Source organism: Dysidea avara, chromosome 4 (genome assembly GCF_963678975.1).
Source record: "Dysidea avara chromosome 4, odDysAvar1.4, whole genome shotgun sequence".
Lineage (NCBI taxonomy): Eukaryota > Metazoa > Porifera > Demospongiae > Dictyoceratida > Dysideidae > Dysidea > Dysidea avara.
Window position 1 is genome coordinate 1348104 of NC_089275.1, and position 14409 is coordinate 1362512.

Genomic DNA, 14409 nt, shown 5'->3' on the forward strand with positions numbered 1-14409 from the left:
TTACAGTAATCAATATGAAAAAATAAATGATAATATCATAACATAATTATGTTGATGATGGTTACAATAAAAATTACTAAATCTGGACATGTGATCCGTCCTTGTTCATCAATTATGATTCACTGGTATAAATATGCTATAAATAGAACTTATTCCTAACAAAGTAGCATTGTGTGTCATCTGGCCACTCGGACATGTTCAGAGATTATATGATCTATGCAGCCATACTTCTGCAGGTAGTTGAAGCCGAAGGTGGCAAAATGATGAGTAGCTGAGAAACTGAGCACCACAAACACATGCCACCACTGATGACTGGAGCCTATGAAGTTGAACCTTCCTGTAACAAAATAATAGTCACATCCTAATAACTAGCACACACACTGTACACAAAAGTATAGTAAAAGGCCACCTGTAGGACCAAACAACATGGCTTCAAAACAGTGAGGTGGTCTTACTAATGAGGTCATGAAGTGCACCTTAGCTGTGTCTGATACCTATATACTTGACATGGTCACTATAATGAGGTGGTCTTATTAATTAGGCAATGGTGTATACCTTAGCTACGTTTGGGACCTACAGTAGTGCTGGACAGTATACCGGTATTTTTACATACTGTGGTATGGCTATTCGATACAAGTACACAAAAAAATTTGGAATTTTCAACTAGAGTAGGGACCATAGCACATTGATAAAAAAGTACTGAAACAAGTTGGAGTAGTCCATGATATTAAATCACAGTAAAACAATAATATCCCTACTGTGCTCAAGATACCATAACGGAAATGCACAGTAGGGATATAACACTTCTTATTGTTTTACTGTGATTTAATATCATGGACCACTCCAACTTGCTTTTTATCGATGTGCTATGGTCCCTACTCTAGTGGTATGTAATATATCAAAAAAATATTGATATCGCGATAATTTTGTTGATATCGTTATCGTATCGATTTTTGATACTGCTTTATCAGATTGTGAAATTTATCGAAAAAGTAATATTTTGCAATAATTATCAAAATATCGAAGAATATTTCGATAAACCTACAGCATTGAGTGTGTGACTGCACAATCACGCTAGAAAAGAAGGTTGGTTCTGTACTATCTAGCCACTTTAAAAGCTTGTCTACTAGTTTTCTAGGCTTATTATTAGTTCTATGCAATAGTTTTAGTGTGTAAATTGTATTTCAAACAAATTTATAAATATCGGCCGCCCACGCAATTACACCTACACCACCCACACAATTAAAAATTATTGAAAATCGAATTGAAATTTTGATATTTACCCTATTATCGTATCGATATCGTATCAAAATAAAAATCCTGATATTGCATACCACTACCCTACTCTAGTTGAAAATTCCAAATTTTTTCGTGTACTTGTTTGTTAACTTTTTTTTGTAGATAATTTTATTATGACGTGAACCCACGCATATATACCACATCTGAAATGGCACAGCGCGCCCCAGCTATATCAGTTATAGTCTGAAAAGTGAAGTATCTATTACGCTTCGTTGTCAGCTATGTTAAACCCGTTGCACAGAATTTCGAATCAAAAACTGTTCAGATAGCACATCTACAATCTACGCATACCAAAAGAAATGGTGCCGTGTGCCCCAATTATATTAATTATCGTCTGAAAAGTGAAGTATGCATTACGCTTCGTTGTCGGCTATGTTCAACCTGTTACACAGCAGTACGAATCAAGAACTGTTTGAAAAGCACCTCTGCAATCAAAATAGCCACTATGAAAAATACGGACGATTTCCATTACGAAAGGAAGCCATCATGTGCTACCACCAAATTGACACCTTTCGCTGTCAGCAAAGATGAATGGGGCACAAAGTAGGACACTGGTAGGCCCATGAAGAATGCATTGGGACCTACTTGACATGGTCACTATAATGAGGTGGTCTTATTAACGAGGTCATGAAGTACACCTTAGCTATGTCTGGGACCTACTTGACATGGTCACTATAATAAGGTGGTCTTATTAATGAGGTCATGAAGTACACCTTAGCTGTGTTTGGGACCTACCTGACATGGTCACTATAATAAGGTGGTCTTATTACTGAGGTCATGAAGTACACATTAGCTATGTTTGGAACCTACTAGACATGGTCACTATGATGAGGTGGTCTTATTAATGAGGTCATGAAATACACCTTAGCTATGTTTGGGACCTACTTGATAAGGTCACTATAATGAGGTGGTCTTATTAATGAGAACATGAAGTACACCTTAACCATGATCTACTCGACATGGTCATTATAATGAGATGGTCTTAATGCTGTGTGTGAATACTTATAGTCTGTTCGCATTCACCTGAGCCCTTGTTTCTTGTTAATAATTCTTGTTATAAGGGCCAGCTGCTCAAACATTTAGTAGAGCTGTGAAGCCCTTCAAATGCTGGAAATGTTAATCAAAAAAGCACTTTGATACGGGCAAGAACGGGTAGTTGGAAAAGGCAGATACGGTCGGACGCGGACATGGACATTTTCAAAAAGCACTTTAACATTTATGTAACAGTTATTTTTCATACCTAACGCTGTTTTTACTGCAGTCTTCGCTTCCAGACCCAGGCGTTGATCTTTTCATAGCGCTTATCCATTTATAAGCACGTGTGCGAAGGACTAGACCAGCACTCAACAACATGCCAAAGACCATATAGTGTTATACACATGCTGTAACGTCTAATACAGAGTTAAGAAAAGGTTCTATATTTACAAAAAGAAAGTTGTAAAGTTTCTTACAGTTTCACTACATTCAGATACTGCTTTACCACTCTAAAACTTCATCTGCACAAATATTGTTACTCCTTGTGACAGCTACCATTTACATATTTTACTGTAGTTATAATTGAAACCTACAGCTATTTACTAGTGTAGGGGCATGTACTCTATGGTATACTATAGTCCATAAGGGTTCACCTGAGCCCCCACCAAATATAGTAATATCAAAGAGGAGAACATGTGTTCACTCCCAATGGTTTTGTACTGGAACAAGCATGTTTTCATGTTGTAAACATGTTTGTGTGCCTGAATCGCCATACTAAATGTATGGGATATTTTTAAAGCCTCATAACTCACTTGTTCTTGCCGGGTAGTTGGAAAAGGCGGATACAGTCGGACACAGACATTTTCAAAAAGCACTTTTACATTTATGTAACAGTTATTTTTCATACCTAACGCTGTTTTTACAGCAGTCTTCGCTTACAGACCCAGGCGTCGATCTTTTCATAGCGCTTATCCATTTATAAGTGCATGTGCAAAGGATTGACTAGCACTCTATAAAGACCATTATAGTGTTGTTTACGTGCTCTAGAAATCTAATTCAGAATTACAGAGGTTAATCTAGCATGTCCTAATTGTTGTCAATGGCGTGTTAACAAGTGAAGTTTAATCCTTCTATCTCGGGCCAATCCGATAGTGTATCCGACTGAAGTTGAGACAGATAGCCACTTCGAAACATCTGGCGCCCAACGTGGGGCCCGAAGACACGCCGAACTGAACTCAAGTACGATTGATTTGTTCATGATTTATCTCAAGATTTATTGGTGATAAGCAAACCCTCCTGAGACGAACGCCTTTTCTCTCACATTTAAACGCTGTTGTACCGTGGCATAGCACTTGGAAACGGTACCCAAGAAGGCAAGAACCCTCGATATATTGACTAGTTATACGCTTGTGTGTTTCAATACTGTAGGCCTTCGACACTTGGAGAGTCATGACCGAGGAAGCAAACCACGACCGTTACAAGGCAATTAGAGCCGGACATAGAGGAGCACTTACTAGACTCACGAAGGAAATCGACTAAGTGTTAGTGTCCGGAACTCTGAACGAAGAACACCGTCATAAGCTGAATATCGTACATCGACAGCTGGAGGCGAAAGCCAAGGTGTTAGCCGAATTAGACAATGATGTAATGAAGTGTTGTGAACTTGGCGAGATTGAAAGAGAAGTACAAGAAGCTGATGTGATCGCAGCTAAAATAATTGAATACAAGGCAAAACTCGAATCTATTATGCGACCAGCTAATAATACTGATCCTACACGAGTCACCTTGGATCCATCTGAGACTTCTTCCATTGTCATCAGGCCACGTCTCCCAAAGCTCACCTTGCCCACATATAAGGGTGACGTTACCCGTTGGACATCATTCTGGGATTCTTATGACTCTGCTATACACAGTAACACTCAACTTTCAACTGTGGATAAGTTCAACTACTTGCACAGTCTGTTGGAAGGCCCTGCTGCTCGTTCAATCAAGGGGTTGACTCTTACCGAAGCGAATTATGAATCAGCAATTGATCTTTTAAGGAAACAGTTTGGGAAGCCCCAGAAAATTATTGATCTCACATGGAGGAGATCATCAAGATACCTAATTGTACTACAGACAAACCCCAAATGCTCAGGTCAGTCTATGATCAGATTAATGTACATATAAGGGGGTTGGCTGCTCTCAATGTGAACTCGGACCAATATGGTAGCTTTCTAATTACAATAATCATGTCTAAGCTTCCAGATGACGTGAAACTGAGGGTAGCTAGAGAGGCTACAGAGGAGGTGTGGAAAATCGACGATTTAATGAATGTTATTAAATGAGAGGTAGAAGCCAGAGAAGCTTGTGATGGCTTGAGGGCCAAAACCCCAGGAAAACCTAATGTCATTCCTGCATGCCATCCCCCAACCGCTGGTACATTTGTCACACAGGGTGCTAGTATTCGATGTGCTTATTGTCAAGGGCAACACTATTCAGCCTCCTGTGACAAGGTTAGGGACATTAAGGCTCGTAAGGACATATTGCTTAAGAGTGGCCGGTGCTTTAATTGTTTAAAGAGCAATCACAGGCTTAGAGACTGCCTTAGCCCAAAAACTTGTCGCAATTGTCATCAACGACACCACCAGTCGATCTGCAACAGCCTGTCAGCTGAAGCTGAACCATTTGTACCACAGTCAATTAATGAAACTGCGACAACTGGTAATAAGGATACTACGACCACTTCCTTAAGTAATACCACCAATACACAAGTGTTCAAGGGTGGTGTTTTGTTGCAAACAGCACAAGCCATTGCCTCTGATGAGACTGGTACACAACAAGAGCTAGTCCGTGTCTTATTTGATTGTGGCAGCCAAAGGTCCTATGTGACAGAGAGCCTTTGTTCCAAACTGGGATTATCCCCTGTCCAGTCTGAGAGACTTTATATAAACACATTTGGGGATGAGCAACACAGGGCTAGGAATAGTAAATTATTCAAGATGTGTTTGTGCAAACCAGGTTTGTCCGACAAAACTGAGATTCTTGCTCTGAGCTTTCCTGTCATTTGTTCTGCTTTACCCCTTGTTTCAAATCTCCACCAATTTACTCACTTAATGGGTCTAGAACTGGCAGATAATTCCAGGTCTACCCGAGATTCAATTGATGTACTGGTGGGGTCAGATTTTTATTGGAGTTTTGTGGGAAGTGAGGTCCGTCAGGCTGGTCGCGGCCCTGTTGCTATCAATAGTAAGCTTGGCTGGCTCCCATAGGGGCCCTTGAATTCTGTAGACTATCAGAACATTACTTCTACCAACCTGATACTAACCTATGGTGACAGTAGTGTTGCCTCTGCGAATGATGAGCTTATACATACCCTGAAAAGATTTTGGGAAGTCGAAGCGATTGGCATAACAGATATTCCAGCTGCCCAACCATTAGTGAACCAATTTCTGATAACATAATATTTACTGGTGAACGCTATGAAGTCAACTTACCATGGAGGGAAGGAAACTTGAATTTTTCTGATGGCTACATTTTGAGTCTCAATCGTCTGAGGTCACTGCACTGCCGCTTGTTAAAGTACCCTCAAATATTTAAGGAGTTTAACCACATTCTCCAGGAACAACTGTCTAAGGGCATCATTGAGAGAGTTCCAGAATCACAGACGAGATATAATTCTGCACAAAGGGCCATGGTTCATTACCTACCCCACCATGGAGTGGTGCGGCAGCACAGCAGCACTACCAAACTCCGCATCGTTTATGATGGCTCAGCCAAGGCAGGGAAGGATGAATGCTCACTAAATGACTGTCTACAGGTCGGACCAAATTTTATCCCAAAGTTGTTCAACATCCTCATCAAGTTCCGATCACACCCAATAGCTATCACTGCGGACATTGAGAAAGCTTTTCTCATGGTGGGCATTTTCAGTTTGGACCGAGATGTTCTCAGATTCCTGTGGCTTGAGGATCCATTGAACCCCCAAAGTAATGTTACACAGTTTAGATTCACCAGGCTAGTATTTGGGCTAAGATCTTCACCAGCCATCTTAGGGGCAGTTATATCACACCATCTGCAGTCATACAAAACCCTTTGCGCAAATGTCAAAGAACAAATAGAGGACTGCCTTTATGTGGATGATTTGATCACTGGCACCACCACTGTAGAGCAAGGGATGGAACTGTATGAGAATGCCAAGCACATCATGAAAGAAGCGGGGTTAAATTTGCACAAGTGGAACTCTAATTCTAAATCACTATTGAGTAAGATATCTGAGAAAGAAGCAGCGCCCCAAGGTAGTGATAGTGTGCCAAGATCGCAACAATCGCTTAGTGAGGAAGAGGAGTCTTACTCCAAATCATGTACAGGCTTGCTACATTCTGTAAATGAAGTAGAACATTCAAAACTCCTAGGCATAATTTGGGACAGTCATACAGACCAATTGATGTTTAAATTTGACGAACTCATCAATTATGCAAACAGCCTTCCACTCAGTAAACGATCGGTCTTGAAGATAACTGCAAATATATTTGATCCCTTGGGTCATCTCAGTCCCTTTGTCATCCGACTTAAGATAATGTTTATGAAATTGTGTGTTGAGAAGGTGGAGTGGTACAGGACGACCTGCTAAGACAGTGGAGATTGATACTCATGAAGCTTGAGACCCTAAACGAGATCAGAATCGACTGATGCTATTTCACTAAAAATTCCTCACCTGTGACTGTCCAACTACATGGATTTTGTGATGCTTCAATTGAGGCTGATGCTGCCGTGGTGTATTTACGAGTCTTGTACTCTGACAACAACGTAACATCAATGATCTTGGCATTGAAGACGAGAGTGTCACCTCTGAAGGTTCAAACTATACCCTGGCTTGAATTACTGTCAGCTGTTATCTTATCCTGACTTGTCACAACAATTAGAGACTGTTTGTCATCGTTAAAGCCTGTGGACATGTTTTTGTGGACAGACTCAACTGTAGTGTTGTGCTGGCTTCGTAGCAACAAACCCCGCAAACAGTATGTTAGCAGCCGAATAAACGAGATTCATCGATTGACGGGCAAGGAGAATTGGCACCACTGCCTTGGAGCACTAAATCCAGCTGACATGCCATCCAGAGGTGTGAAAGGGTCCGAGTTGTTGGGCAGTAGAGTGTGGTGGGAAGGACCTCCGTTCCTTAAACTAGCTAAAGAGAAATGGCCTTGCTCAGATGTGACCGATGTTTGTGAAGCGGCCCAAGATGAATTCATATCAAACCCTCCGGAAGTGGCCCATACACTGGCCACCTCAGTTGCAAGTGGTGCACGTAGTCTAGTTAAAGTATCAGATGTGATTGATTGTACTCAGTTCAGCAATCTGCATCGTCTTCTAGTGGTGACCGCTTTTACACTCCGATTTATCAAACAGTGTCGAAACAGTAGTGATGGCTCACCCCCCTGCCCTGATTCCCTAGTGGAGGAGATTACTGCTGCTGAAAGGCACTGGATTAGGGGTATCCAATATCAGTATTTTCAGAGGGAGATAAGTTACTTACAGAGAAACAGAACGCCCAAACCTCTCTTGGTTGACCAGTTTGGCCTGTTCATTGATGAGCATCAAATTGTCAGGTGCAGGGGTAGACTCAACAACAGCTCTCTCCCATTGGGGACAAAGAATCCAATGCTTCTACCTCACAATCACCACTATGTGAAATTACTCATATCTGATGTTCACCACAGATTAAAGCATAGCAGAGTCAATGATACTCTTGCAACAATCCGTGAAGAGTTCTGGATATTGAGGGGAAGGCAGACAGTTAAGAATGTCATACGACACTGTATTATTTGTAAGAAGATGGATGGTTGTGCTTACCCCCCAGTGAACATGCCTGATTTGCTGAGTGCACGAGTATCTGATGATCCTCTTTTTACGAGCACAGGTGTTGACTTTGCTGGACCACTCTACATAAGTCAAGCCTCCAATTCTGGTAAAGCCTATGTGTGCTTATTCACTTGTGCTTCCACTAGGGCAGTGCATCTGGAGCTGGTTCCCAATCTCAATGCTGAGTTATTCCTGCTTGCTTTACGCCGATTTGTGAGTAGACGTGGCTTGCCTACAACACTTTTGTCGGATAACGCGAAGACTTTCAAATCTGCCAGTAAGGAGATCCGTAACATTGTAGGCTCAAGAGAGATTTCCTCACATTTGACCAGGCACCGTGTTACTTGGCATTTTATTGTTGAACGAGCCCCGTGGTGGGGGGGATTCTGGGAGCGGATGGTACAACTTGTCAAAAGATGTTTGAGAAAGGCTGTTGGCAGAAACACCTTGACCTTTGATCAGCTTAACACTGTGCTAGTTGAAGTAGAGGCCATTGTGAACTCAAGACCCTTAACTTACGTGTACGATGACATGGAAGGTGTCAGTTATTCCATTCCATTTCACCATCCCACTTGCTTTATGGCCGAAGAATCCCCAGATGGCCCAATAGTGAAGCTTTTGAGGTAACAAGTACCCATGATTCTTTGGTGAAGAAGAGCAAGCAGCAAAGACACGCAATGAATCGATTTCTCTCTATCTGGAGGAAGACGTATCTAACAAACCTTAGAGAACATAAGTGTGACAAACGGCAATCTCACAATGGACCAAGGATAAATGTAGGAGATGTTGTGATACTCAAAAATGATTCCACCAAGCGGCTCTTTTGGAAGATTGCCATTGTCCAAGAACTGTTAACTGAGAATGATGGGAAGGTTAGAGCTGCAATCATCAAAACAACTAATGAGCAAAACAAATCTCAATTACTGCGAAGAAGTACCCAACATCTCATCCCGATCGAAGATGGTGAAACTGAAGAGATGTCACCACCACCATCCGCTGATGACAGCACCACACCCACTCCAGAAGTAGCTACTACAAGGAGACCACGACGACAGGCAGCAGTGGTGGGAGAACTGAACCGTAGAGTAAACAAAACTTATTAGGACATTTACTTTCATTTTGATCAATTGTATATAATTTTAGGTTAGGCGATTTTGGTGATTCACTTTCTGGTGAACCACGGCTGGGAGTGTAAGAAACTTTACAACTTTCTTTTTGTAAATATAGAACTTTTTCTTAAATGATCACGTGATGAAAAACTGATAATTGTTGTCAATGGCGTGTTAACAAGTGAAGCTTAATCCTTCTATCTCGGGCCAATCCGATAGTGTATCCGACTGAAGTTGAGACAGATAGCCACTTCGAAACAGAAACCAAGCGAAGCTTCGAACTACTAGTCTCTAGTAACATTGCAATATTGTAATGAAAATGTGACCCAGTCTGGGAAAACCGGGCTTATCGCCTATTTAAAAGCATCGAGAAACGCTGGTTTTAATTATTTAGTTTGTTGTAGCTTGCCAATGGTTTAAGCTATGTGTACCAAATTTTCACATGTTTTACACCAATTCCTTACCTTCCAGAGCATCCACTGTGCAAGTAGCCAACAACTAAGTTTCCTGCAATTTTAGATAGTTTTTAAACTGAGGTTGATTGTATCAGGTGAGCTGCAAATTGGGTGGGAGGCGGGGGCCCAGGAAGGCGGGAAAGATGGTGTTCAAAAATTGAAAAAGAAGGCGTAGGGGTGAATTAGGCCAAGTTTTGGGCCATCGAGGTCTCAAAATTGGCTAAAATGAAAGGAAACTCACAGCAGAGGTACTTATTCAATACCACAGAGCTGAACAGCCACATATAGTCATCCCCAGGCTGACCAGAACTCCATTAAAGCCCCACACCGCATGTACGGATCGTCACTGTGCTTGGGAAATGCAGCCAGCAAAACCAGACCACTCAAGTCTAGCTGATTTTTATTGTGGAATTAGATAGTTTATTCATGTAGCTTTGTGTCCTGGGTGAAAAGTTGAATCTCCTGACATGGGCGATAATACCAGTTTTCTCAGACTGGGTCACAAATTATGAAATGATACCTCTATCATCTAGATGTCATTGAAACAATAATACCACAATATCAATATTACTGCAATTTTCACCAATGATAAGTGTTTGTGACAGCTCTTGAGGTTAGAAGATTACTATATTGTACCACAAACAAACACGTGATTCTCCTGGATACAAGCGCTTGGTACTTGCTATTGCAAAATATTGAGATACCCTATTAGAACAGTCAACCACTCCAATATAATCATAAATATCACGGCAAATAGTATTTTTTACACAATACACTGGACATTAAATTTCAATACTGTCTAGCCCTATTCGGAACATGGTCAGTCTTATTAATGAGGTTATGAAGTACACCTTAGCTATGTTTGGGACCTACTTAGCATGGTCACTATAATGAGGTGGTCTTATTAATAAGGCCATAAAGTACACCTTAGCTATGTTTGGTACTTGACATGGCCACTATTCAGAAAGCTCAACTGCAGTTAGAAGTTCCACCAAAGAAATGAACGTGTGTTCACTTCCTAATGGTAGATAATGCTATTAAGGGAAGAATGTGGTTTATGAAGACATAAACAAGTTACTTACACGTATCAATATTCTATCACTATTAAGTCACCAAAAAGTGAGTTTGCCAGCTAGCCATTGTCATTGCTATTCATGTACATATCCTGTACATATATACGGTACCTCAAAAGTAGTGATGTGCGATACGCCTGAAATGGTGTATCTGTATCTAACAGCTGTGTAGTCACGATATGATATTGATATGCGATACAGTGCATCCTTTGTACAAAGAAGCCAAGTTTAATTAAGTGCGTGGGAGGCCGGTAAATTTTTATTGCTTAATACCAGCCATTACACCATTGCACTATTATATAACAAGCTTAAGGAGTCTAGGAAACTGGTAAAAAACCCAGCTACACTCTTAAATTGAAGAAAGCCAGACCATCATATTTCCGTGATTGTGCAATCAAAATATCGATACGTGTACGTGTGTATCGGTATCACGATATAGTTGAAGTATCGCAATATTCCGATATATCGATAAGTATCGCACATCACTAGATACAGGGCATAAGTTTTACAGTGATTTATACTTGTTGAACAACTTGACAAGTGTTAACAAAGTGTTATGTATAGATTATCTTTTTGTTTTTCTTCTTTAAATGGACAAAATTTCAATAGGAGCTGAGATATCTTAAGATGACTAAATTTAACGATACACTAAATTTAGCAATTTTGTATATAAGCAAAATTAGTGCATACAAAATTTAGCGATTTTATGAATTTGTGAATTGATGTAATGAATTAAGCATAAATTTTGCAGGTTTAGTGCGTACTAAATTTAGCGAAAAAACCAAAATCGCTACAATTGGTCACTAACCACCTTAAGGTACACTACTGATTGGAACACAAAATTGTGTTATGTAGTTCACATGACAAGCATGGTGGAGTAGTACATTATTTAATTGACACTAATTACAAGTAATTGGTACAGGAGGGTGTATGTATTTGTTACAAGGTTGATGACATTAAGGGTAAGTACTAAATAAGGCAATCAACATATTTCCAACTACCTTATACAGTATCAGTCTGATGTGTGTGTACTTAACAGGTTTAGAGGATTTGTAATTTGTACCAATTGTAAACATTTTTCTGTTTGTTGATATGCAATTTACACTGTGTATCAGATTAGGCCCCTAACAATGTGTTACTATAGACTCACCTGGAAACTGTCGCTCTGGAAACTTGGTAGCATAGAATACTCCACCAATCACAATCAACAGAAATATTGTGGTAATATACGGCATAAATAACTACAGAAAGAGAGAGCATGTTTGTAAATACATCTCATCTAGTATGTATGTACGTACATTTTGTACAGCAGGAAAGTATGTATGGAGGGATAAAGCTAAGTGAATTACAATGTATAGCTAGCACAGGGTTTTGGCAAGAAAAAACAATCATCAGGCTGTGAGTGTTCATACAGGTGTACGTTCTATACCTACAAAGTAGTACTGGTATTACACTTGAAGAAAGTCACTGATTTTAACTACTTGGTGGTACTTTTGTCAGCAAAGAGCTTTGGGGATCTGTTGTTTGTTTGTGCAAATTTGGATGACTCTTACCTGACATATTTTCCTGCTACACAGTTAACACTATCTCTCACCATGACAACAGTACCGTACACGCCTCCCTGCAGCACCACCCAGTGTAGTACAGGTACCAGACCCAAGAACACACTGATGGAGTAGAGTAGTAGTCTCCTCATCTGCCATTGGGCGGATAGGAAGGCGGAGTGCATCTGTAACACTGCTGATATCGTCAAACACATCACCAACAGCAACAGGTAGAATGTCTGTAGATGCTATGGATCACATGAGAAATATTATTATCAAGTCAAAACAGTAGACGACTGGATAATGAAACCTGCCCACCCACCTACATAATTACAATGGTCACATCAAATTTATGACACAGAGAGGAGGCATCCAAAAACAGTTAGCCACTAAGCCAGATTCCACTGAATCTGTTTCAACTCTAGACACACATGACATGGCACACAGTGCATACCACTGTATTGATATTGATGTGTCATGTTCTGATCATGTGAGACAATGTGATCAACCTCCTCCTAAACACATATATTGTACAAGTAATAGTTGTAACATGGGCATGAGGGCTTTGCCTGATATATATATATGCCCGACTGCCCGAGGGCCGCAGGCCCAAGGGTATACATATCAGACAAAGCCCGAATGCCCCGTGTTACAGCTAATATGTAACACTTGTCAGGCTGCATAGCCTGTACAGGGCGATCAATCACCCAAGCCAATACGAGTGCAGCCACTGGCTGCATTATATATGCATACCTAAAATTTTGAATACGGGTCAGCAGCTAGTATGTTCTGGATACGATGAATGGACATATCCTAGAGATATCACGGAGAATTTCGACTACACGAGTTTAATGTTTTAATCAGTGCTATTGAATCATTTATGGAAAATTACGAAGTTCACTAAAGGACTAGTAAGCTTGCTTGTAGAGTGGCTACTCCATGCAGAGTAGTAGCTTCGTGATGAGTGCATGTCCGTATTAGAAAATGCGCAAAAATGATCGGTGAATAAGCCAAAGCACCCCTTCTCACCTTAGCCCAACCCTCGTAGGATGGCGAGGGTAACAAAATGCTCTCCATCTAAGTGGTTTCCATGGTGAAATCCAAGTCACGCATCCTAATCACGTGAGTATTAATTGATCCCTACAATTGATTTCGATCTCATCGTCTATATAATCACAGCCCAGTCGTAGCCCGGTCTACATTTCATATGTAGTCCGGCTAGCTGGGCTACAGACGAAATGTAGCTCAGGCAGCTCCTTTGATCTGAGGTGTGAAAGCGTTACATTACTGTACTAGTACACTGTATATTGGTATACATTAGATATATGTACCTTAGAATTCTGAAATGTGTTCTGTATAGTACACTGTAGGTTACTGCAAACAGGGTTTAGACTGAAGTACAGACAATTTGTAGTACAGGTATTGCAGATATAGCCAGTCCTACTTTGCTAAGAAAACTAACACAGTGGTGGTAAAGGTCTACTGAAATGGAAAATTCACTTGCCATTTTATTGAATTAATAGGTTATTTGTATTATGCAATGCACAAAAACTTAGAGGTGTTTCGACCACTGTACTGTTGATTTACAGTCCAATTTAACTGGCTTCTCAAGCACTTTTAACCACAAGGCCAGTGTAAATTCACTCGTATACCTTTAACTGGCTGCAGTACAAATCGTCGTTGCTGTTATGTCGCTTTACTGGCACCTCGCGTGTACTAAAGTTTCTTTGTCTGATGCGTTATAACATAATTGACTAACCACAACACAATAAAAAGTGATATATCTACTAAACAAAACAAAATCTGACTAAATCACATGCACCATCCTATCCCACTGGTAGCAAAGATTAATAATAGCCATGAAGTGTATTTTACCATTTCAGTGGACCTTAAGGCACAAGGATGCATATACAGGTGTACATGTAGTGCTAGTTTCATGCAAGTATACAGCACAGAGGAGATATGATATGAGAATATAGGGGCGTACATGATATCAGAAAAAATTCACATTAACTACACACAGTACATGGAATTGTTAAATGGAGGACTTGTACGGTGAGTTAGTGATGTAATTCATCATAATTGCTAAGCAACCACAGCTGTCGGCCATGTT

At 40.5% G+C, this 14409-nt stretch overlaps 1 protein-coding gene across 3 annotated transcripts in view; it reads right to left on the bottom strand.

Annotated features, from left to right (window-relative positions):
* LOC136254528 (progestin and adipoQ receptor family member 3-like) overlaps positions 1 to 14409 on the bottom strand; it is a 20589-nt gene continuing 6180 nt past the window's right edge. For all 3 annotated transcript variants that reach the window (XM_066047251.1, XM_066047249.1, XM_066047250.1), the window contains exons 5-7: positions 12347 to 12544; positions 11903 to 11993; positions 1 to 337 (exon numbers count right to left, since the gene is read on the bottom strand). In XM_066047251.1, coding sequence (XP_065903323.1) covers positions 177 to 337; positions 11903 to 11993; positions 12347 to 12544 — 450 coding nt within the window. In that variant the 3' untranslated portion in view covers positions 1 to 176. The remainder of the gene's footprint in view (positions 338 to 11902; positions 11994 to 12346; positions 12545 to 14409) is intronic.